The sequence below is a fragment of the Maniola hyperantus genome, chromosome 8 (assembly GCF_902806685.2).
Source record: "Maniola hyperantus chromosome 8, iAphHyp1.2, whole genome shotgun sequence".
Taxonomy (NCBI): domain Eukaryota; kingdom Metazoa; phylum Arthropoda; class Insecta; order Lepidoptera; family Nymphalidae; genus Maniola; species Maniola hyperantus.
Genome location: NC_048543.1, coordinates 6,207,256 through 6,232,957, shown reverse-complemented (window position 1 = coordinate 6,232,957; position 25,702 = coordinate 6,207,256). Strand labels below are relative to the sequence as shown.

At 42.1% G+C, this 25,702-nt stretch overlaps 1 protein-coding gene across 6 annotated transcripts in view; it reads right to left on the bottom strand.

Annotated features, from left to right (window-relative positions):
• Positions 1–25,702, bottom strand: part of Ufd4 (ubiquitin fusion-degradation 4-like) — a 42,368-nt gene that overhangs the window by 4,725 nt on the left and 11,941 nt on the right. For 3 of the 6 annotated variants that reach the window (XM_069500367.1, XM_069500370.1, XM_069500368.1), the window contains 31 exons: positions 24,504–24,678; positions 23,564–23,779; positions 22,786–22,918; positions 22,257–22,387; positions 22,039–22,151; positions 21,383–21,512; positions 20,860–21,000; positions 19,835–20,081; positions 18,904–19,120; positions 17,681–17,980; positions 16,812–17,009; positions 16,332–16,534; positions 15,985–16,159; positions 15,256–15,391; positions 14,226–14,395; positions 12,577–12,720; positions 12,304–12,408; positions 11,535–11,647; positions 10,999–11,134; positions 10,221–10,346; positions 9,446–9,638; positions 8,557–8,815; positions 8,109–8,188; positions 7,532–7,733; positions 5,987–6,127; positions 5,790–5,913; positions 4,559–4,757; positions 4,223–4,347; positions 3,564–3,679; positions 3,008–3,221; positions 1,633–1,874 (listed from right to left, as the gene is read on the bottom strand). In XM_069500367.1, coding sequence (XP_069356468.1) covers positions 1,633–1,874; positions 3,008–3,221; positions 3,564–3,679; positions 4,223–4,347; positions 4,559–4,757; positions 5,790–5,913; positions 5,987–6,127; positions 7,532–7,733; positions 8,109–8,188; positions 8,557–8,815; positions 9,446–9,638; positions 10,221–10,346; positions 10,999–11,134; positions 11,535–11,647; positions 12,304–12,408; positions 12,577–12,720; positions 14,226–14,395; positions 15,256–15,391; positions 15,985–16,159; positions 16,332–16,534; positions 16,812–17,009; positions 17,681–17,980; positions 18,904–19,120; positions 19,835–20,081; positions 20,860–21,000; positions 21,383–21,512; positions 22,039–22,151; positions 22,257–22,387; positions 22,786–22,918; positions 23,564–23,779; positions 24,504–24,678 — 5,204 coding nt within the window. The remainder of the gene's footprint in view (positions 1–1,632; positions 1,875–3,007; positions 3,222–3,563; positions 3,680–4,222; positions 4,348–4,558; positions 4,758–5,789; positions 5,914–5,986; positions 6,128–7,531; positions 7,734–8,108; positions 8,189–8,556; positions 8,816–9,445; positions 9,639–10,220; positions 10,347–10,998; positions 11,135–11,534; positions 11,648–12,303; positions 12,409–12,576; positions 12,721–14,225; positions 14,396–15,255; positions 15,392–15,984; positions 16,160–16,331; positions 16,535–16,811; positions 17,010–17,680; positions 17,981–18,903; positions 19,121–19,834; positions 20,082–20,859; positions 21,001–21,382; positions 21,513–22,038; positions 22,152–22,256; positions 22,388–22,785; positions 22,919–23,563; positions 23,780–24,503; positions 24,679–25,702) is intronic. The other 3 variants (XM_069500371.1, XM_069500372.1, XM_069500369.1) reach the window with 2 other exon arrangements.

Sequence of the window (25,702 nt, the reverse complement as noted above, 5' to 3'; positions counted from 1 at the left end):
AAAGGATTTTTGGAATTTCAACCCCTAAGGAGGTCAAATAGGGGATGGAAGTTTGTTTGAAAGTCTGTCGTTTTTCAAGTTATTTTAATGAAAATTGGTATTTGGGTTTTCGGTTACAAATAAAGGAATACGTATTTCAGGGTTTTTTTGATAGATATAGCGAGCAAACGAGCAGGCGGGTCACCTGATGTTAAGTGATTACCGCCGCCCATGAACATATGCAGCACCAGAGGAGCCGCCGATGCGTTGCCGGTCTTTTAGGAATTTGTTGGTCCGCGGGTTTTTGGAAATGCCACCCCCACGCCGATTTTCTGAATTCCACCCAAGCGAAGCCGGGGCGGGTCACCTAGTGTTTTTTATAAATATCCTTTTGGATATTATAATCTGCAGATTTATGTAAAATCTATATAACTTAATCAAAAAAAGCAAAATTGTAGATACAAGAAATTTCAGAAACTAGGCCCATTACAACTTGGTTATATCCTTTGGATGCAAGTGGCCATCGATAAGATACGTATTAGCAATACGAACCACTTTATAGCCTATTATTAGCCTAATACCTGAACAGCTTTGACCCACTTTTCAATTTTATCTTTTGTATGATTTTAGATTTTCTTTTAAGTTTCTTATAAAATTTACGACGTGACTGTGACGTTATGAATATTGTTCTTTGTGAACTACTGATTATCTGTTGCAACTCTGTATAATAATCTTTGAGGCATTCATCAAAACAGAGCGTGAAGGTTTCGTGGTTTCACAACAAAGATGTTAATATCTTTACTAATTTACAAGTAATTTGCCTCGAAGTAATGAATGCTTCGCGCTGCATTTATGCAATCAAGAAAGCCAATGCTGCCGTCTTTTATCTAAAAAGTCTTTAACTGCAAAAAATAGTAAGTTATCGCTAAAGAATATGCGAGTTAAAAAAAATTACATTTCTAATGAACTTTTCTAGGTGACTAAATTAAAAACCAAACAGCCATACTCAGAGTCGCTTAATCGTTACTTAAGTTTAGTTAAAACGAGACAGAGCTATATCTCTCACATAAATCTGTCCCGTTTGAAATCAATCTTAAGAAACGATTAGCGACTCTGAGTGCGGCTGTTAGTCCTACATATATTTAATCTTTTAATTAAACAAACTAAAGATATTCGAAACTATTACACACGCACCGCGGCAAAGCTACGACGCACGCGATGGTGTCTGCTGTCTGTTCTACTGCGAACATGTCACGCACAACAGACGATTTTACATGAACGCTCTCATATTATATTAGCATAAGTTTCATTAGGCCAACGCCTTGCGCAACGCCCCGTGTCTCACTGAACGAGGCATTAAGGGCTTCCGAGATGGTCAAGCGGCTTAACTTCAAGCACGTTATTTTATTTTGCTTGATCAAAATGCTTGACAGTCACATCAAGCAGCTTGAGCCAGCAAACGTCACTTTTCTCATATCTCGAACACTGTCCGAACGTCCCATCGCGTCAAGCTAAGATATAAAATCGCATCAATCACCACCGTGACTCAATCATCAAGCAAACATTGTAAACGGTCAAAATGCTTGGCTCAAGCAAAAATCTACGTACTTGACGTCAAGCAGTTCGACGTTCTCAGAAACCCTTTATACATACCTGTCGCGGGTGTAGCCCAGCTTGGGCTCGGTGTAGGCGAGTAGGTGCTCGCGCGTCCAGGCGGGCCCGCGCTCACCGCACAACAGCAGGCGCAGCTCGGCGGGCGAGAAGGCGCGCAGGCGGCGCGCGGGGAACACGGCACCGAAGCCACGCCGAAATGCACTCGTTTGCCGCGCCACGCCGCCCGCCACCATCCAGCGCGCGCTCAGCGCCGCGTACGAGCGCGCGTTCCCAGCGTTCACCTGACGCATTCACGAGTATTTAAAGGCGGCTATTTCCGTGCTATAACTGAACAGTTTCTTTAATAACTGACTTCTCCTGAATCCTACAGATGAATAGTTTCATCGTAAAATGTTTAAATTTTGCAACTGCAAGTAAGTTTACTCACAACCTTGAATGGGAAGCTGGAAGAAATCTCTGTTTAGAGATAAGCATTTCCAATGTAACTTAATTTATTATTACTTTGTAGCTACAATTTTGGTACATGAAAAATAAAAATAAAATAAGTAGCTGCGTGGTTCTGTCTCACTAATGGCTTTATAGACGGAGTCAAGCCTTTTTATAAGGACCTAAACTCAGCTTTATGACATTTGAAATACGGCTGAAATTAGCATAAGTTGAAAACAAAACACGAAGAAAATACGCAGCGCCTGGGCTTGCTGCGCGCCACCGCTTTTGTTAGCATAGCATAATTGCGAAAAATGAATTTTCTTTTTTCACTTTTATTAGCTGAGAGGCTAGAAAGTGTGCGAGCGAGAACACCCGCATCACTGCGTGTTAGAAAGAGAAAAACACCTAGTTAAAAATCTCCTATGAAATCAATGTAAAGAAATAAATAATTTCATCAATTGAAAATGATTTCAAAGCAGTAGTAATTTTATTTTATTTTATTTTGTTTATTTGAAAGTAATCAACAGCGTAAATACATAATTATTATTTAAATTTAAATCTAGGTACACACAGAAGGCCAAAAGAGATTACTTAAAATTATAATTAAACTATTTTAACAGAATAGAGTTAGAATAAATGTAGGTATATACAATAATAAAATAAAATTACAACAGTGTGTGTATGATTGTGTGTGTGTGTGTGTATGCGTGTGTCTGTGTGTATGCGTGTGTGTGTGTATATGCGTGTGTGAGTGTGTGCTTATGTGTGTGTGAGCGTGTGTGTATGTGTGTGTGTGTGTGTGTAACTGGGAGTGTATGATTGCATGCATATTTAGATGTTAGCTACTTTTTTTTTGTTTTACGATGATAGTTTCTTAATTCCTTTTTAAATTTATTGTTTGATAGGTAAAATAAGTCAAATAATAATAATAAGTCAAATAATAATAATAATAATAAGTAGTAATGCTCATCTCTAGTGTACATACCTCGATATGTTCCCCACCGTCACAGAGCGGATACACGGCCAGCTCGGGCGATGTGTTGGACGCCACGTGCGTCATAGTGAGCGACAGTTGGTCGAAACTGGCGCCATCCACGCGTATTGCAGCTGTTTGTGTATCGCACTCCTCCTTCGATAACGATGAGTCCCGCATTAACTCTTCGTATTGCTCAGCCGCTTTAACAACACTTGCTAGGAACCTGATAACAAAAACAAAGCATACCTTTAAGCAACAGCCACACCATGTCATGATTCCACATGTCATGTCCAAACATGTTGCATTGTGCATTTCTTATAGTTTCGACCAATGTTTGCAATGGTATTCAAGATTATAGGTCAACGGGAAGTACCCTATACTTTTCTTGACAGGCACGACAGACAGACAACGAAGTGATCCTATAAGGGTTCCTTTTTTCGCTTTGAGATACGGAACCCTAAAATATGTTATTTTAAAGTTTCACAGCCTAAAAGATTTGTATGTACATCTTGAAATGTTTACCCGGCTTAAACTTACATTAAATATGATAGGGCAAAAAACTTACCTATGCCTTATGGGGTCTATTTCCTGCAAGTCGTCGCTTGTCAACTCCTCGCCGCACATTATTCGTAAGAACGGATCAGAGAGAGGCAGGTCAACTAGGCGTCCGTCTTGTAGAACCTGTACCAAATTAAACTATTATTATTCACATATTTGAAGGTTCATTCAAAGCTGAAGTGCTAGCGGGCACGTAGCAGCGATAGCCGTTGGAGCTGAAAAGTCCTAAAGTGGAGACCGCGTATAAGTAAACAGTGTGGGGCACCTTCCAGTACGATGGACCGACGATGTAAAGAGGCTGGCAGGAAGTGGCTGGATAAGGAAGGCTGAAGACTGGGTATGATGGCGCTCATTAAACGTAGGCCAGTGACTGGATGGGTTTGGTAGTCTAATTGTGTAATTTGCCTTCTTTCCGTGCCAGAAAGCGTGTAAAGCCGTTGGTTCAGATTATTATTAGAAACATCTGAATCTTTAACCTAATTATTATGAACCAGGCTACCCATTTATCTTCAACCGATTGTGGAGGTTAGTTGACAGTTGGGTAAAAAGTAGCCTGCCAATAATTGTTAAGAACAATAAACCAGGCAGACCAAGATAAAACAATACGCTAGCTAGGGCAAAGAATATATTATGATCAAAATAAAACTGTAAATATTATACTTTTACCTTAGCTAAAAATACTCCTAGGAACCAGAAATATTTGCAAACTTTATCACAGATAGGAGAGTCTTGCGGCAGGGGTGCCGGGAACAGGCCTCCTGCACGCATCACGTAGTAGCCCGCCGGTTTCTCTAAACATGACAAAAAACTACAATTTAGTAAAACAACCAAATAACTGGATTACTAGTATAGTATGCAACAGCTCGAAATGGCAGTCGGGGAGGTAACGCCCCGCACACCCGCACAACCACCCGTGCTAAATAATAGGTTCCCGTTGGCACCCTCCAGGTACAGAACCCTAAAAAATGTTAGTAGAGTTGACAGAAGCTGCAAGGTGTTTACCGTCAGGCAACGTGAGAGGGAGGGGCGCGAGGTCCGACTCGAGCGTCGGTCCGTCGCACAACCACATAGAGAGATCGGTCCGCTGCAACTCAGCCGCGACGAGCGCGTAGAACTCCAGCGTGGGGCCCAGGCCCGTGCCTTCCTCGCCCGCGAACTCCACCTCCAGCACTGACTTGCGACCCGCGTGCACTTGCATCACCTGGTTAAAAAGTTGATGACTACTATTCAAATCAGTGACTTTTTATAAAACGTCAAAACGCTCGCTTAGTAAGGGAGCATGTGTGTGCGACGTCAAGGGAGCGTGTATAGATGTGACATCATAAACATTTGACGTAATTTGACGTCCTTTTTCAGTTAAATCGATAATTTATAAATTGGCCAGAAACCTAAAACTAACAGCGGACGTGTATTATACGAATTATGGATTAATTTCTTTTTTATATAGGCATCACTACAATTGCCTTCTTATAAAAATAGGGAGCAAACGAGCAGGCGAGTCACCTGACGATACATACTCATAATTAGTCACATCGGCGAAATTCGTTTGCGCAGAAAATTGCAACCCAACGTCGACTAAAACCGAATATACACCAATGAAATAGACCTTATTGCTTGATGTTAAGATTTTAAACACAGAACATAAGAGACTTGTGCTATCTCGCTCATAATTCTCACGTACAAAACTTGGCGCGTAGGCAACAACAAATAGCGGATGGACCAAGAAGTACGCGCGCTAGGAGCCGAGATTTCGCGGCATTCAAAAACAAAATTTCTGCGCATGTATATCGGCATCGGCATCGGCATAACTTATAAAACTAATACCGCCTGCCCATGAACATTTGTAGCACCAAAGGAACCGCCAATGCGTTGTCGACTTTTTAAGAATTTGTTGATCCGCCCTTCGAATAACCCCATGTTAAAAAATTACAAAAAGTTTTCAAAAGCAGGCTTTGGAAAATCTTTCGACAATCCAGAGTACATGGCAATTTTACATCAAGAGATCAATCAGAAAATCCGGGAAGTCTGGTCTGTGATGGTCGAACGGATTCTTTCAGGGATCGTCTGAAAAACAGTGCTAAGTGTATCCACATACCCTTAACCCTACCGTAACAGCATTATACTGAAGCGATTCCCTTTTTGGAATAGTTCTAAGCTACGGACACGTATTCTGTTCTTTAGGTGAACTTTTACTTTAAATTCTAGTTCTAGCCTTATCTTTAAGTGAGCTAACCTGCAAAGCAGAGCGTAGCAAGTTAGGATGCCTCGGTATCCGCACTCTTTCGTGCCTTAGACGCCCCATTCGGAACTCTGTAGCCTCTAACTCGGCACGCCTTGGTGATACAGTGTTGCCAGTTCTATAACAAGAATAATACCATAAAATCGACTGTATGTAATTATTTACCAGATTTTTCAAGATTTTATAAAAACCTTTGTCTATCTAGCGCTCGATCCCGTTGTGCTTGTAGCCATACGATCGTTCGTGAAGTGCCGAAAGCAGTACACGCGAAGAACATTTGCCTCGTCTCCAGGGGGAACAAGAATGGACACCAATCGTTCAGTTGTTGACACCTTTAACAAGTTATATAATTATGAATTTGAAGGCATACATAGATTAAGCATATTATGAATAAGTCTCATTGCCTGTGCCGCAATAAGACTTGTTGAGGCTTCGTGGAGATTTGCTCCACACTAAACACATTACGAGACAGGGAGACCCGCTATCCCCAAAACTCTTCTCGGCAGCTCTAGAAGGAATATTTAGAAAACTCGATTGGGACGATTTCGGGATAAATATAAACGGTGTGAAACTAAACCACCTAAGATTCGCAGATGATCTTGTTTTAATATCTAACAACAGCTTAAACATCCGAATTATGCTCCAACAGCTTGCTGAGAAGAGCAGAGAAATAGGTCTAACCATGAACAAATCAAAAACAAAGATAATGACGAACAAAGAACAAGAAGATATAGAAGTAGATGGAGAGAAGATAGAATATGTCACTCAATACATCTACCTAGGACAAACTATCTCTTTCAAAGATCAAATTGACCTAGAACTAGAAAGAAGAGTGACTTGTGCCTGGAAAAGGTACTGGTCCCTAAAAGAAGTTATGAAAAGTAAACACTTCCCTATAGCAGTCAAAAGGAAAGTATTCAACATTTGTATCCTCCCATGCCTGACCTATGGCTGTCAAACTTGGGCCCTCTCGCAGAAAAACTTGCAGAAACTTAGAACTTGTCAAAGAGGAATGGAAAGAAGTATGTTAGGATTCACTTTAAGAGACAGGAAGAGAGCGAATGACATAAGAAATACCACTAAAGTGCAAGACATACTTGAGACAATTAAAAAGTTGAAATGGCGGTGGACAGGACATATGACAAGGGAAAGCAACGAAAAATGGACACAGAAAATAACTGAATGGTTACCTCGAGATGGACAAAGGAAAAGAGGGAAACAATACAGGCGATGGGAAGACGACATAAGAAAAGTTGGAGGAGCAACATGGAAAAGGACAGCGCGTGACAGGCAAAAGTGGAAGCTGCTGGAAGAGGCCTATGTGTCGAGAGGACACGCTGATAGCTAAAGAACAAAACAAATTATATTTTCTAAAGACTAAAACTAAAATATTAAAAAAGAAAAACTATCAGCAATAAAGGTTTAAAAAAAAAAAAAAAAAAAAACACATTACGAGGTCCAGTTCAGTCTACTTCGAAATATGACGCATCGCATTGCTTTGCCTGAGCGATGTGCCTTGAGAGAATCTTTATGTATAGTCCGCAAAAAATGACTTTTCACACGCCATTTTAACTCCATGGGTCAAGTGTAATGTCAAAGTACGGTTCACCATTAAAATAAGGACTAAAATCGTACTTTTGACATGAAATTTGACACAAAAAGTTAAAATGGAGCGTGAGAAGTCATGTTTTACGCATTAAACGCTGTATTTTGGGTCGAAAGTCACAAAAGATCACCATTGAGGGGTCGCAGCTGCTGCCAGGGTGAGCGGGTCCTGCAGCTGATGGTGCAGCTTGTTGGTGAGCTTGGTGGACAGGAAGCAGTGCGCGGGCAGGCCGGGCAGAAGCGCACGCAGGCGCCGCAGTGCGCGCACGCAGCACGTCACCATCGAGCCCTCCGCCGACTCCGCGCCGTCCGCTCCCGCCACACCACGCTCCGCTACAGACAAACTCAAGTCAAACCCAACTTGCAAAACATTCAGGAACTTCACAGCCTTGTTCCTCCTTCACCGTTCTACAAAACAGCGAGAGAACGTGAACATTACGAGGTCGATATCCAATTCGTACGAAACGTTTTTGCTCAATGTTTCTATGATTAATAATGATACTAACTGCTAAAGTGTGAAATGCCCTTTCGGCATCCTGATAAGTATAACTCAAATACCTTCAAGGCAAGAGTGAATAGGCATTTCTAGGCAAGCGCGTCCTATCTCACAATAAAAAATTAAAAATAAATTGTTTTAGAGGCGCGGTCTCCACATACAGACACTGCGATTCACTCCGCAATGGACATAGATGAGTAAAGCAATCTTACCCGGATCACCAGGCTCATCATCTTCACTGTCGCTAGACGATGCAAATGCTTCTACACCATCGATTTCCTTATATGTGAGCCTATAAACAAAACCGTTACAGTAAGTAGTATTCAAAGCTATGACAAAAATAACTAGCAGAGATAGGATTAATTTCTAGTGTTTGTTCACGTAAACTCACAACTAGGAAATCTTGAAAACCTGTTAGACTTTAATGTCGTATCTTTTCTATAGTACGCGACGCCAAGTTATAGTCCGCGACAGGTTATGATGGCAATCGGAGTATGAGGAGGGGGACTGTGCGGGTGTGCGGAGCGTTCTCTCCCCGATCGCCATCTCGAACTGTTGCCGACTATAGATACTAGATAGTTAGTTGGAGTAGCAAAAGAAAATATTAATCATGTTTACGCGTGCTATATATTATATTGTTTAAAAAAAGATAGCACTCACATATATGTTGTATCCCTGTGCGTATCGTGTGAGGGGAGTCGCGAGTTAAGTGCCAGAACTGCTCTATAAATGGTCCAGGAAGGTCGTTCAAGCGGCAGACAAACTTCTCCTGAGCTCAGAACCAGTCTCAAGGAAGGCAGCTTGTTCGTCGCCGTAGTAGAAACGTTCCCATTGCTTTCTTTTGCCTTAGTATTGGAGCTGGTTGTTTCCTGGGCTATATCTTCAACGTCTGAGTCTTCACTAATCGGTATGTCAAGATCTGGTAGAGGAATTTATAAAATTTTAATTAAGTAATGTCTCTTTTTTTACACAAAAGTACGAACTGGTTTCTTAGAATAGCGACGCGGTTATGTGGCACTGCTAAATAGAACTCGTTTTGACATCGACTGTCTAAAAAACACACGAAAGAGCATTTGTGTAAAAGAAATAGGTAAAATGAGTAGTTTTAATTTGTTACCTAACTGTGGCGTCACTTTTATAATGGTTCTGGCTGACAATCAAAGCTGCATGCCCTTGTCTTTTTTATAACCAGGGAATAGGGATACATAATAGAGCATTAATACTGAGCTGGAACCTTTTGTTAAGGTTGTGCCATATACGACAAGTGTTATCCTGGCGCATTTATTACTCCAAGCAAATGCTCGAGTAGTAGAAGCGCTGGAAAAACTCATACTTTAAAAGCATTGTGTGTAAATTATAATAAATGTGAAAAAATATATAGGTGAACAATTATGTAAATATGTTGCATTACAATAAAATTTTAAATTACAATACTTATTTAAAAAAAAGTTTTTGACAATATGATTTGCTTTTTTTTAAATTGTTTTTTGTTCAACACTGTCTTTGTACGTTGTTTGTGTTCTGGTCTGTCACGTGCTTGGCCTCTTACCCACGGTCTGGTTGAGATTGGTGCGTCCGGGGCGGGGATCGAAGGCGGGGATGAGCGCGGAGAACTGGCGCTTGAGCACGAAGTCGTCGTCCCACGGCTTGCGCGAGCGGCTGCCGGCCGCGGCCGCGCCGCCCGCGCCACGTACCGCCTCCAGCGCCTCTTCCTCCATCAACGATAGCAGATTTCGTGATACCTGCACAGACGAATATTTTAATTTTTTGTTATTAAGGCGCATCCTTCTCGCTCCAAAGCTTGCGCCATACAGATTCCCGCTGCTCCACGCATGAGGTTTTCAATTTTTGGTCCTTTTGAAAAATTCAAACAAGCAAAGGACCAAATACGCGCGACATGTCCTACAAAAATGTTAGGAGTAGTGGCAGACTGGGCGGCGAGGGCGGCCCACACCGGGTCTCAGGTCTAGTCGGACCTCGAAATTTTGATAAATCCTCAGTAGCCAAGTAACAAATCAGAAAATCTGTAAGTTAGTGCCACTTTGGCTTAGATGGATCTTCAGCATCTATGTAAAATTAAAGAAGAAAAATCACGATTGCTTCGCTTGCAATATAATTCATCGACTGATTACTTTTTATTTGCACCTGTTCGGGAACCCCAAACCAACAAAACCTAAAAGATTTATTATATGATCCTCATTCAATGAGGCTGCGACGGGCCTCTAACGGTATAGTCCACCGCTGGTTAGGTGAGCGTAGATAAAAATACTCAAGGGGTTTTAATAATTATTTCCAGGCACTATATATTTTATAAAATAACTTACAACTTCCTGGTATGTGGGTTCATTTTCCTTATCACTGTCCAAAGCATCATCGCCTTCGTCATCGTCCTCCAGCTCCGTGAGCAGCGCGGGCGCGCGACACGATTCGAGGAAGTCTTCTAAAGAGACCTACAAATTCGTTTAGCCTTTAGATTTTGCGGTTATAGTAATTTTATCTGCCCATTCAGCAAAATAGTCTCGACTTTTTAAGCATTTTTACATAGAAAGACTTAGTACAGTAGGTACGCGGCAGAAAATAATGTACATCGACCTAGAAAGAAATAGTGATTTTGTACAACAGAGACAACGCTCTACAAAACCAAAATCTCATTCTAAAGGTCGATGTACATTATTTTCTGCCATGTACTGTATTCTGACTTGAACTCTGATTATCCTTGATACGTCAAGGTTGGGCAGAGTTATGGAACAAATCAGATCGCGTCGCTTCATTCTGGACTCCCCAGAATCATCAACAGCAGCGTGGCAGGCTGAGGCGACGATGGCGTGTTAAATTAGATATAATTTTATATAGATACAGTTCGTAAGGAAACCTCCATGCCTGAGAGTTAATAATGTTCTCAAAAGTGTGTGAAGTCTGGCAATCCGCACTTGGCCTGCGTGGTTGACTATGGCCAAACCCCTTGTCACTCTGAGAGAAGACCCGTGCTCTGTAGTGAGCCGGCGATGGATGGGTTGATCATGATGATGATAATAGTTAGGTGGTGCGAAAAGGCAGCGAGTTACGAAGTCTCACATCTAGAGCGACGTTATTCATATTTACCTGTTCGCTTTCACTAGAAGTGGACGTTAAGGATAGGGTGAGCGCATTCTGAGCGTTGGGCGCCAGCGAGGGGTAGCTCTGCGCCGCGGACAGCAGCCCGCCTGGGAAGTTACTGGACAAGGCGAGGCGGACCAAGCTGAAACATGGAAACTATTGGAACACTCTGCCTATTAGCACCGAAAATAGAGCGCGCAAAATAAGTACTCCAATTTGAATACGAGGCGTATTGCTGCGCATTGTACAACAGCAGCTGAGCTCCAGACGCAGAAACATACACATACCTACAGTACGCGGCAGGAAATATTGTACATCGACCTTTGGAAAGAGATGGCGGTTTTGTAGAACAGTGTCTCTGTCGTTGAGACCGACAAAACGTCATGAGTGACAGAGACGACGCTCTAGAAGCCAAAATCCGTTTCTAAAGGCTGATGTACAATATTTTCTGTTGGCTACTGTAGATAGAATTAAGTGATAGAAGTAAATCAAACATAATATAGGATCTCATACTATGAAGTGTTAATCTCATAGATGTATACCTGGGGAACAAACCAGTGGAGTGGTTGGAACGCGCCGCCCGCTGTATCGCCGCGCCGCGACCCACGCCGCTGCCCCGTCCTACTCCCAGAGACTCCAGCAATCGTGCTGCACCCTAAATATTATACGAAATTATTATCATTTATTAATTTATAAGGAAATCTCACAGCTTGTTACAGGAAGTAGATAGTACAGAAGAAAAATATGTATAGCTAATTAGACACAAGTTTTAACATGTAGAAGTTACATAAGAAAAACTCGCGTGGTGACTAGGTGTTTAAATGTGACGTTTTGTCAGTCTTCACGACAGAGACAACGCTCTACGAAACCGCTATCTTTTTCTAATTCTATGTACAACATTTCCTGCCAGGTACTGTACCAGATTTTCTATAAATTGGTTAAACTGTTTGGCCGTGAAAAGCTAGCAGATAGACAGACACACTTTTGTATTTATAACATTAGCATGGATGAAACGTAATTTGTTACACGACTGGCAGTAAAGTATCCCAGTTTTGATAGCGCGCCTGGTTCATTAGAAAGAAAGATAGAAAAGACGTTTATTTTCCAAACTGTGCCACACATCACATCTTATAACTAAGAGCCGGTTATCTACCTGAGCATAAGCCCAACGCGCTTCAAGCTAAAGAAGCGCCGGAACAAACTGTCATGATGGCACAACCCGAAAAAGGGTCCCAGCTCAACAATTGAACATAGCGTAAATATTGACAACTAACAAATGGACTGATTACTTTCATTTCAGACGTAAGTTACCTGTTGCGTGAGATCAGGCTCGCTTGCACTCATAGCACCCCCGGCCGCTTGCGCGTCCTTCTTTTGCTCGCCAAACTGACTTTCGCCATTTTCGTTTTCTTCACACTGGAAATATAATTTCATGTAGCGTTTGTTGCACAAGGTCGTCTTACTTACACTATAACGATCCAGCACTATACTCAATCGCAGACGAAATTGTTGACGAGATTTGCGACAAGCAAGTTAGTCTGCTTGTCGTTGGCGCTGTTGCGCATGGCGTCTGTTAGCACTCACCTGTATGTGCAGGCGGTTGGCGTTGTTGCGCAGCGTGTGCAGCAGCGAGGCCGGCAGCGCGGGCAGCGCCAGCAGCTCGCTGGACAACAGCGCGTTGGCGCTGTTGCGCATGGCGTCACCCTCGCAGCAGCGCGCCTCGCTCTCCTTGTACAACAATGCTACATTACACCCTAGCACACGCGGTTAGCACAAGTTTGACAAGCAACACTAATGCACCCAAAACTAGTCTCATTCATATGTTTTTATAACTAATCTAAGATCAGTCATGACTCACGAGCTTTACTTGAAGAAATTAAAGACATATGACGATGTTTTTTCTAACTAATCGGGTTATTAAGATAAGATGAAAAAAGAGTTTCTCTGAAGAATCTAATAATTCATTAACTTAATGATAAATAATGATATGTTAAAAGTGGAGGAGACCACCGTGTTCCTAGGAATCACGTTAGATGCAAAGCTTCAATGGAACGCCCATATATCAACACTTGCTGGTAAACTCAGCTCTGCTGCTTATGCTGTTAGAAAGATTCGACAGGTAACTGACGTGGAAACTGCAAAAATTGTGTATTTTGCCTATTTCCACAGTATTATGTCTTACGGAGTCTTGCTGTGGGGTAAAGCGGCAGATATTGGGAAAATATTCGTATTACAAAAAAGGGCAATACGTGCAATTTATAATTTAAAACCGCGCGATTCCCTACGAGAGATATTTAAGGAAATAGGTATTCTTACAGTAGCTTCCCAATATATATACAATAATATAATTTTTGTACGACAAAACATTCACAGTTACAAAAAAATCAGTGATCTCCATGATAGGCAAACTAGAAACAAAAATAAGCTAGCTACTCCTGCGCTCCGCCTCTGGAAGGTGCGAAAGTCATTTGTGGGAATGAGTGTAATATTTTATAATAAAATTCCACAAGCAATTTTAGACTTGCCTTTACACAAGTTTAAAAAATGTGTTAAAAGTATGCTCCTAAAAAAAGCATATTATACAGTCGCAGACTATGTAAACGATAAAAAAGCTTGGATTTGACTCGCTCCAGCAATGCACGGGGCTGCAATGGCTTGTATAGTACGGTATAATAACATTGTAAATTGAAAAATTAAAAAGAGCAACCGCCGAGTTTCTTGCTGGTTCTTCTCGGTAGGAACGGCATTCCGAACCAGTGGTAAATTAAACCTGACTATTCATAAGCACTTTTAAAAAGTTTACATGAATAAAAAAACATTCTATTCTATTCTATTCTATTCTATTCCGTCATGTCTCTCATCATCAAAAAAATCTAAATTTATGAGAAGCAGCAAAACAATAAGAGCCAAGTAAAAAAGAGCACCTAGAAGGCAGTAAAACAAATCATTCTACATTTCAGCAAGTTATCCTATGTTTTATATAATATGTATAAGTTTGGTACGTATTTTATTAAATAAAATGTATTCTCTTTATATTATACAATTCACTGGCTATATAGGTACATTCAAACAAGCAGGATACAACAAAAAGGGTAAACATATCTCGGTTCTGTCTGAATGTCCAGAATAATTATTTATTTTGACACGTTTTTAAAAAACCACACAAATAATGCTAATTTTACGTACAAAACCAATAACGTCAATGATTAAAACAAATAATTGTTATAACAAACCTCTTGAGACGCGGAATCTGGCACTGGTTCCTTAGCTGGATAAGGTTTCGTGATATCGGTGATACTTGTTGGTCCCATTTCCATATTAGTGAAGGAAGTGTTGCCTAAATCAGTCATACAGTTGTTGCCCTCCGCTCCGAGCGTGAGTGACTCTACTATTGTTGCTAGATCTAAAAGAAAACAACAATTAAAGCAAATTATTCATTAAATTAAATTACTACTTTCGTAATTCGAGATATCTTCTGTTATAATTAAATAACGACGTATAATTATTTATTGACGCTAAAATCGTTATCTTTAACATTTTTGACAAAAACTTCTTTTATTTAGGTTGTTAGTTTGTGTATATAAGTGAAAATATATCTTGTAGTTTTATGATGTACCTTTTTACGATGTCAAAAAGGTAGACTTTCGAGCCCAGCGTTTCATGACGTCAGTGGCGCCGCGTCAGTGATGCCACGTCACGTAACGCGTCATATTAATGTACTATGCAAACGTAGGGAACGTCATTCAAGCGCAGCACTGACGACGGGCGTCAGTGTGCGTCAGTCACTTCAGCTGTTACATCTGGCTAATCTGTGACCCTGGTTCTCTATATCCTTTTGACGACCTCCCTGGCACAGTGGCAAGCCCTGTGGTCTTATTAGTGAGAGGTCCCGGATTCGATTCCTGACAGGGGTTTGGAATTTTATAATTTCTAAATTTCTGCTCTGGTCTGGTGGGAGGCTTCGGCCGTGGCTGGTTACCACCCTACCGACAAAGCCGTGTCGTTAAGCAATTTAGCCTTCCAATACGATGATATGTATGAGTTTCATAAACACTGCCATATTCCTTCCAGGTTAGCCTGCTTCCATCTTAGACTGCGTCATCACTTACCACCAGCTGAGATTGCAGTCAAGGGCTAACTTGTATCTGAATAAATAAATCATTCTCTGGTTCTGTCCTTTCTCTTTAATACTACCACACTGGCCTCTGAGAGCTCTCAAAAATATGACAAGGAGCGAGATTAGCTGTAAACAGATTGTCATACCCGTGTTGATGTGGTGCGTGGAGGTGTTGATGGCGGAGAGGTCGGCGGCGTGCCCGCGCGGCCGCGCCATGTTGCCGCCCACCTCCTCCGATATGTTGTCTGCCGACGACGCCTGCTCCGTCGACGCCACCGATACCTGCGCAGTACGATCGTCATCATCATCATCATGATCAACCCATCGCCGGCTCTATACAGAGCACGGGTCTCCTCTCAGAGTGAGAAGGGTAAGCGCAATAGGGTATTTTACCCTTTTTTGAAAAGTGTCTTAAATTGATCCTAAAGTGAGAGATAATAAACTACAAAGAAATTTACAAAAAAATATATTCGATCAATGATACATGCAATAAAAATGCATTTAAATTTTGCATTTGCAAAAATGAAATCTTTAAAATGAATTATATAATTCATTATATAATTTTATAAACTGAAATTAACATTTTTCGATTGCTTATTGCTACTACTATCTTGTTTACAGATTTTTCATCAATCCGAGATGATTGCGATCGTCACACTGTAGCTGTCAAACTACCCTGTAATGATCACCCTACTGCAGTAGGTTGACAGCTACAGTGACGATCGGATTTACCTCTGTTTGGCCGATACTCTCTCACTATTGGCTACAATGCATTGTTGCAACAAGAATGCCATAAATTCAGCCACTCCCAACAATTTAAATTGTAATAATGAACGTTGCAGCTTTCCTCTATCACAGACTATTCTATTTTGTACCTGTTGATCGGTCGCCGTGGCGTCGGGCAGGCTGGGCGTGGAGTGACTCTTGCGCGACGAGCGGGCACCCTCGCCCGCGCCGCCCGTGCTGCCGCCCGTGCCTCCGCTCACCACCTTCAGGTCGAATTTACCCTCCGCGCCCATGCGATATGAGTTCCGTCCACCGTGGTCCCACCTGACACATCATTACATTCATTCTATCAGACTATTTCAAAAAGAAACAAAATACTTCCAACTGATATCCGTCATTATTTTATATATAAAAAGAAGATATTAACCACAGCTCGAATGATATGATTGTTGAGTATGATTGTGCAGGTGTAATTTTTTCTAACACACCCGCTTACCTGACATCCACCCACCCGTTGTGCAGATCCGAGGTGACAGTGCCCATGGCGGGGTGCGGGCCGTCCTGGTCGCGCCACTTCCAGTCCGCGCCGCGAAGCACGCGCGCGCCTGCACACAGGGTGCGGCTGCCGCGCGACCAGCGCCGCGCGCCCGCGCCCGCGCCGCCCACCTGCCGCGGCGCCGTCTCCACCACGCTCACCACCTGAACAACCACCACACGTTTAACTAAAGGCAAATAGTGTTGGCTTCATCTTACACCACTCGGCTCGTACCCCACTGCTCAGCTCCTGGAGGCCTGCTCATAACATGAGCCACTAGCGTGCACATAGTGTGCGTCCGAGTTTTCTGCCACGTATACCCTAAATACCTTCAAAGCAAGCCTGAATAAGCATCTTCTAGACAAGAGCGCCCTCATCATTGCTTTTTTTAAGCATTGTTGTCAAGCGTTAGCCTATCACGCAAAAATAAAACAGACATACCTTGCCGTATATCTCCAGGCCGGAGAGCGAGAGGTAGTGGCTCTGGCCGCTCGCGTTCTTGCCGTTCTGCTGTATGCGCAGGTAGCGGTAGGCCGCGTCGGCCCGCACGCGCCACGTGGCCGTGCTGCCCGGCTCCTGCAGCGCCTGCTCGTCCACGTGCGCCACCAACGTGCTCCAGCTGACGCCGTCCATTGACATCTGCACACATTCACATATTATATTCATACAACAGAATACTGCACAGTTAGAGTGAGGAAACTCTCGGTTTGATCCTAAATCGACATCTGACAAATGATTTTCGTGAAATCAAAGATAAAGTCGTTTCATAGCCTACCTACATTTGACGCCTGTCAGTGTAGGTGAAGTCTCGACGTTTTGTTAGGTTGAGTTTCATAATTGTTGTGTACTGTGGTACAGTTAAGTCACTATATAGAGGAGATACGCCCTAATTTTTAGCCAAACAGTCACAACAGCTGTTATTGTGATTCGCTGGACAGTATTCCTAGAGGCTACTATTTCACCAGGAACCTGTAAGAAATCATAACGAGTGACGTGTCCGTCTCCGTCGCAATGCTTTCTATAACATTTGCCAATAACGAATAGCTAGATGTGATTCGTGAAAACTTTGTAAGTGGCCCCTTTTCAATGTTTAAATAAATCCGCGACTTCAAAAGGACAAAAACATTCAAACTGCATACTTATTGGAATACTAACTGCATGACTTATGTACTACCTGTACATAAACATTTTTGTGAAATAAAAATAAATTGAATTTGAATAAACGTATCTACATGTCATGCGCAGTTGCGTAAATTAATAGTTTCAATTTAGTAAATAGTTAGCAAAAAACTGCAAACAAAATCACTCACTTGGAACAACCAATTCCTGAGCGCCGAGCGACCGTATCCCCTCGCGTGTCGTAACGTGTACGCCGACGGAACTATGTGCAACCCCAGATCCACGGCAATGAAGGCTCTTCTGTCGTCGTTGGTGTGAACATTCAACGGTTCTGGGGACCTGGAGAGAGCGTCCTCTGCGCGGCCGTAAGGCAACTGCCGTCCGTCAGACGACCAGACGCTCACTAGCCCATGCGCACCGGGGTTCAACCATTCGGACGTGCCCCCATTGCTTCCAATAAAATACAATACGCCGTTTTCATCGAAGTCGTGCTGAAATAGATTATGCCTTATAGAGATAAAATATCACATGGATAGGTAGATACTCGTAGCTTGGTGATAGAGCTACCGTTACTACCGTTTTCATAACACTAAATGAAATTAGCGTAATGTAATATTGCAATGTAATATTCATTATTACATTTTGTCACAAACTTTATCCTGTCATGCTGTTTTTTAGCTCAACCGTTTTAACAGAGAGAGCTTACGACCTGAAGACGGACATACAGTACAACAAGGCTCTTTTGGCACTTAGAACATAGGCTGCCAGCAAATAAAATCTCAATTTTAGAGAAAATGTTGAAAATGTCAATGCTGAAAATGGAGTAAATTTTTTCTAAATTTAACTGAATGAGAAATTAGGAAAGCCATTCCTTTTTCCACAGCGAGAAGGAATAATAATAAAAACCATTGATGGGTCGTGGACTTGCAACTTATCATGTTTACCTACTCAAATATTATATTTATGAATATAGCTATAAGAGATCAGGATATATTGTGATGTTATGTATAATTAATGGGGCCAATTCTCTTGTACACAATCTCTAAACTAAACTAAATTAACAGGTCTAAATCTTGTGCTATCCTTTTCCGCAAGCAACATTATGAAAGGGATAGCAATAGATTTAGACGTTCCATTTTAGTTTAGTTTAGAGATTTTGTACAATGGAATTAGCCACAATGGCTCTGATATATAAAAATAAGTGAATTTCAAAATTTTTACTTAGCAACACCACATTTATGGGGACAGCGTGACACTTCACAAGATGGCGGTTTTAGTTCCGATTTTAGCCATGCGCCAAAAGATCCTTGTCGCAATGTAGGATACTTCTTATCATGGAAAATCAAAGTGATCTCACAGGATTTTTAAAAACCACGCGGACATCATTCTTATATTAAGTAATTGAGATTCTTACATCATACGTAAAGTTGATAGGCGCCTCAGCCTTTATTTTCTGTACAAAGTTGAAGGACGATCGATCCATGTCATACCACTGTCGAGCGACACACTTAGCTAGGAATCTCTCTAGTTGCCGTACAGTGGTTAGGGCTTCAACTTTTAAGCTCCGTCCAGCGTTGTTGTTTGTGACAGACTCCTCGGACGTTTCATCGTTCGAACGTTCTACTCGCAGCCTAGGAAAAATATAATTAATAAAATTTAGTGACGTATAAACTTTATAACGAAACTCAAGGGACCAAGTATGGTTTGTGCTATAGTGAGTTTTCGTTATATGGAAAGAATAAAGAAATTATCCGTATTTCAGTAATCACAATAATCCATACTTCCATACTAATATTATAAATGCGAAAGTGTCTGTCTGTCTGTCTGCTTGCTTGGGCAAGGCCCAACCGTTCAACCGTTTTTGATGAAATTTGAAACAGAGTTAGCTGACATCCTGGGGAAGGATATAGGCTACTTTTTATGCCGGGAAATTAACGAGTTCCCACAGGATTTTCAAAAACCTAAATCCATGCGGACGAAGTCGCGGGCATCCTCTAGTTTTTAATATGTTACGAAAGGTACATAAAGTTTCTTTTACTGGCCATGTTTGCAAATTCAAAGTTGATTTATATTACCCATCACCCATATTATAAATGCGAAATGTTTGTTTGTTGGTTTGTCCTTCAATCACGCCGCAACGAAGCAGCGCAATCTCTCCTCACTTTCCAACACGTCCACAAGCGGGCCGCTAAAGCCGTGTCGGTGCCTCCCGTGCCCTACTCATACGCCTTCCGTCTCCTTGCCTTTTCAATCTGGTAACTCTCAATAGAAAGGTCACTACGCTCACCACTCCCCATGGAGATCGTCAAATGATGGTTGCCCATCAAGCAGTCGATGGTTCTTACCTGATACGCTTGGTGAGGTGATGCAGCGCGGCGGGCTGGTGCGCGGGCGCGTCAGGCGCGGGTGCCAGAACGGGTAGTCGCTCTACACTCTCCAACACGCCCACAAGGCGAGCCGCCAGCGCCGCGCCGGTGCCTCCCGTGCTTTTCTCCTCATCCCCTTCCGTCTCCTTGCTTTCTATAGCGGCTGAGCCGGACAATGCCCACTCACGTACAATGCGCTCTCGCTCAGCTAGTTGGCCTGGCTTATCTATATAAGGCAAACCAAACCCAGTCTATAGTCTTGTAAACGTCATTAAATTGTATTTCAAAAATAATATTTTGAGAATCATTTACGCAGATTCTTTTGATTTTTTACGCAAAAATGACACGAAGAGGTCTTTCGGAGAACTTGTTTGTATTGGACAAGCACAGACGCAAGCGGTATTTGTAGATTATCTCGTATGGATATTTATGAAAGGAAACTACTGGGTGTAGAAACTTCAGATATGGAATGGCGCCCTCAAAAGCGCTGAATTGGAAGATCAAACGGGTCAAATCTAGCGAGCAGCTAGAATCAGGCCGCGCAAGACCGTGGCGTGTGGTCCGTACAATAAACCTATATCCAGCAGTGGACGTCTATAGGTTGATGATGATTATGATGAACTAGCGATCCGCCCCAGCTTCACAAGGGTAGCTTATTACAATTTTCCTAAGGATCTAGGTATATTTTTTTAAATAAAATATAGCCTATGTTACATCGGCCTTTAGAATGGCATTTCGGCTTTGCAGAGTGCTGTCCCTGTCACTCACACCTATATGACGTTTTGTCGCTTTAAACGACAGGGTTAACGCTCTACAAATCTGCTATCTTCTTCTAAAGGTCGATGCACATCACTTTCGGCCGCGTAATGCAGTGCCTTTCTACACTTGTAATAGAAAGAAAAAAGAAGAGGTGAAAGAATTTTCAAAATCCAGATTACCCCCTACAAACAAACTTACAAACTTTATCTCTGTATAATATCAGTATTGATAAATGGGTAGCTTACCATTTGCTTGCGGCGACAACACTTGAAGTAGCGCCGGCGCCAAACCCGATGATTGTAATTCGTATGCAGATAACAACTCATCACCACATAGAAGCTCCGTCAACTGGTCAAGGGATTCTCTCAATTCTTTCAGCCACTCTCCTGTTAATATAACATTTTTTTTCATTCGGACATTTGCAAGAGGACTAGATTATGAAAATGATAAAAAGTGTGAATTTGACTCGAAGCTTGCGGGATTGCAACTACTTATACACAGTATAATATTGTAAATTGATTAAATGTCGACAAGAGCAACCGCCGAGTTTCTCGCTGGTTCTTCTCGGTAGGAAGGGCATTCTGAACCAGTGGTAGATTCATTTGAAGACTCAAAAACATTTGTAAAAGTTTGTTTGAATAAAAATCTAATGCTACTTCTATTTCTATTTCCGATGGAAGGGCATCATATACCGCAAGATGTTGACTCGCCAGGGAAGGTGATCCTCGATCGTCACTTGTGAAGGAGCGACTGAAGACAGATACTAACCAGCGGGTTGTGAGGCGAGTCGCTGCAGCTTGGCGAGCAGCGCGCGCAGACGGGCCACGGGCGCGCGCGGCTGGCGGCCCGCGGCACTCGCCAGGTGGCGCGTGTACAGCGCGCGCGCACGCTCACCCACCTGCACACGACAATTATTATTACCCATACTAATATTATAAATGGTCGGTTAGCAAACAATGTGGCTATTATTCGTATCCCTTTCATAATTCTTGCCCCCGCCCGTTTAAACTATCGTGAGTGATTTCTATTATAAATGTAGAAGAAACCTGCTTTACTCAGGTATTTAATCGATGCTAGCCCGACTACTTTCAAACCCATCCAGGGTCCTTTTTCACAAGGACTCAGTTCGCGAACGCGTCACGACTGTTGAGATTGTGTGCCGCACGCGCTGCCAACCGCGCGGCCCGAAGCTAGTCGGGCGAACGACTAAATACGTGAATAGAGGTTTCCTCTACATTTATAATGGAAATCACTCACGCTAAAAAAATATAGATATAAATCTGTCAATTTACTTTAAGGCAGCCAGCAAACAGTCAGTCGCTCATTGTTCGTCTAATGGACACATGGCCTAAATAACGTCTTAAAAGAATCCCGCCAGAAACCTTATGCCAGACCAAGGCCCATTGTTCGATAGATATTATTACCTGTGCCCTCTGCTGTTCAGTCTTTGCAGAGAAACGAGTTCGATTCTGTGTTGCGTTTCCGTTATTAGCTGCTGTCGATCGGCGATCCGCCCAACCACTAGCCAATTCGGGCCCTACAATAATACAACCAAATTTGAAATAAAATATCTAAATATATTGAAAAAAATATAATAAATGAATAAAGTATTCATTCATTCATTAATAAAAGATAATTGTACCTAAAAATGTTTCAGCAGTAAAAGAATGCTTAGTTCCTCTGTTTGATTCGAAGATAAACCCTGGCAAATCTTCCCGCAATATTGTTGTTTGCTGCTGCCCGTCAGTATTGTGTATGTGAAGTTCCTTCTCCCTGAGAACAAAATGATTCAATACTTACAAATTTTTTGTCCTAAAAAATTAATTTCTTCGAGATCAACTATAGATACTTTCAGCGCGGCTTACACAGAATTGTCGAGTGGTGAAGAGTTACGTTTCGTACACAGATATCTCTTAATTTTTTTGTTTACGTTAATTTAGAGTTTGAATTATACTTTTTACGCAACTGCTTTGACATAATATAAGCATGCATCTGTCGTGACCAGACCTTAGAGTGGCCCATTTCATGAAGCGCCTATTTCATGAAATGCTGGCATTTCATGTTAAGGTACTATAATCGGACGTTGTTGATTTGGCCAGTAACGCTTGACTATATTAAAACTGTAGGTGCCCATAAAAGATTTTATAAACCATATCTTTTCGTCTACTTACTTCTTACATGATAGTACCCAGTTGCCAAGTATCAATTTGGTTGGGCCGGGTTTCGACAGTATACTTTGTGGTACGCAGTTCTTTACAGACGCTCTCGCTCTCTGGAGTTTGTCAATAAATTCACCGCGGTTTTCTGAAACCAAATGTTATCATAAATTTTCTTAATGTTCCAATGGAGAAAATGTTAATAGGCTGTAAACAAGTGCGGTTGTGCGATTTCGTTTTCACTGGAGCGGAGACTGCTTTGACTGAACACTTCTGCTGTTAAAGGCAAAACAAATATCGAAAACTAGGTAAAGGCCCAATTTTTTTTTACTGTCACATTTATATAATACTAGCTGATGCCCGCGACTTCATACGCGTGGATTTAAAATTTACGCGTTGGAACTCATCAATTTTCCGGGATGAAAAGTAGCCTATGTCCTTCCCCGGTATATAAGCTAACTCTGTACCAAATTTCATCAAAATCGGTTGAACGGTTGAGCCGTGAAAAGCTAGCCGACAGACAGACAGACACACTTTCGCATTTATATTATTAGTATGGATTAATTTATACATATTTTTGTATTTGCTTTTGCCTGTTTTTATTGTCTTGTCACATTGTTATTGATTATATACTAATCAGCTATTCTGTACAGTGTTGCAGCACGAACAGAGTTGCTACCCGTAATCGCGGCGCTCATACGGTCTCATGCGGTATGTAACTGTTAGAACTAGTATTAACTATCAATTCAAAATGCAACGCGGCTCAAACACGGCTTCAATCGACGCGCCTGACCTGTGTTATCGGTCTGGTGCTCGGGGCTGCCACTGGAGTACATGGTGGCCAGCTTGCCGTCGAGCAGGAAGCGGAACCAGCCGTTGGAGCCGGTGCTGAGTTCGAGCGCAGCTGCGTCGCTCCACACGTACAGCGCGTCGCGGCCGCGGCACAGCGACCACTCGCCCCACCAGTACGCGCAACCGCTGGATAGGCACGTTGCGTCCTCGCCCGTTCCTTAAAAAATGATAATTAGAGGCATAACTGAGTATTTTCCCGAGGTAGTGAAGCGGTGCGGGAGGGGTGTGATGACGTGACGCGAGAGCTCAGTAATTCGTCAACTTGTGACAACTGTCACCCTCCCGCGCCGCTCCACTACCACAGGAGCCTCCTCAGTTTTGCGCTATACCTATAGAAACCTATTATTTATAAAATCCGTACTTACATAAATACACAGACATGCTATCATAAATGTGATAGTGTAACTATCCCATCTGCAGTGGCGTGCAGGTCATAGGAGCATCAATGCACTGCTTACCCCAGTTGTAATAGCTCAATGCATATTTTTCATTATGACCTGCCAGTAAACAGGTTCCTACCTAACTAATGCCTCCTCTGCTTCAAACCCTGTGCACGCCACTACCTACCTGCTACCTTTTCTGTAGCTTAGCTGCTGAACCGACCCTAATAAAATTTGGCACAGATATATCTTGCATCAGGCGATAGAATAAACCACGTTTTATTTCGGAAAAATATCTTAATCGGGATACACAAAATTAAGAAATAACGATTTCTCCTCAGATATAGCGAGCACACTACAAATTAGTGATGGAACGCCCTTCCGGCATCAGTTTTCTGGTCCACTTTTAATATAGGTACTTTCAAGTCAAGAGTGAATAGACATTTTTTAGGCAAGCGCGCTCCATTTTAGCCTGCATCATCACTAATTAAAAAAACCTACCTGAGGCTATAACTGTCTCTCCGTCGGCACCGAGATGAGTCGCCGGCGCCGCCGCGAGTGCTTCCACTTTGCTGAACACTCCAAGACGCGCGAATTGCTCCAGATATATGTCGGCGGCTTTGATCATCAACTCTTCTGCTATCCCTAACACGGTCAGGTGGCCGTCGTCGTCATCCTACATTAATAAAAAAATATTATAGAAGACCTGAAATCATCGCACGCTGATGTCGTCATGCGTAATATACATGGTAAGCTATTCAATACCATACTGACAGCGTTGCAGTACAAATAGTACGAATGATCGACATCAATGTGGAATTCAAGCCTGACGACCGAATACTGATATGGTATGGTTAAAATGTCAAAATTCAAAATCAGACATGAAAGCCCAATAAAGAGACGTCTCTGTATTTGGCACCTAAAGCCTAAAACACATATAATTCTCGGCAATCTTTATGACCGTGCTGAACACAGTCGCGTTTCAGTGCGCAGAACGCAAATATCAGGTACCAGTGTAATGTAATGTAACACTCATGTTTATCATTCAAGCTCGTTTTTGGTCGGTTGATCCAGCAGTAGCAGTGTGATTCAGAGCGGCCATACAAATTGCCAAGAACTGTACAAACCGTGACGGCTACTTTACGGCTGGATGTCACCTTAAACACGCGCTTTTTAAAACAAGGAACTGTATGAAGCATTATACTTCACCAGGGTTCCGGCTGAAAATCAGCGCTGTATACTCTTGTACAAGGCATACAGCATTAGCTGAGCTGGATGGAACCTTTTTTGGGGTTGTGCCCCACATGACACAGTTTATTCCAGATCTTCTTCTGATTGAGGCATTGCGACTTTAATACTCATAGACCATAGTCATACGTCATAACCAACATAAACAATGTGGCTAATAGGCTACTTGACAATTTTTTTAAGTTGGTCTTAAATGGTTAATATTTGTCCTATTATATCAAAAAAATTAACACTATATTTTTTTGCGCCCTAAAAACCGTAAAACTTTAATTTAAAAAAATATTTTTCTTAGACAGGTGAAAACACTGTCGGCCATGTTTGGCCGATAGATTATCTGTGCTCTGACGTCATGCATTTGTAAACAACAGTATAACCCTGTGGTTATGACGTCATGCATTTGTAAACAACAGTATAACCCTGTGGTTATACTGTTGTTTACAAATGCATGACGT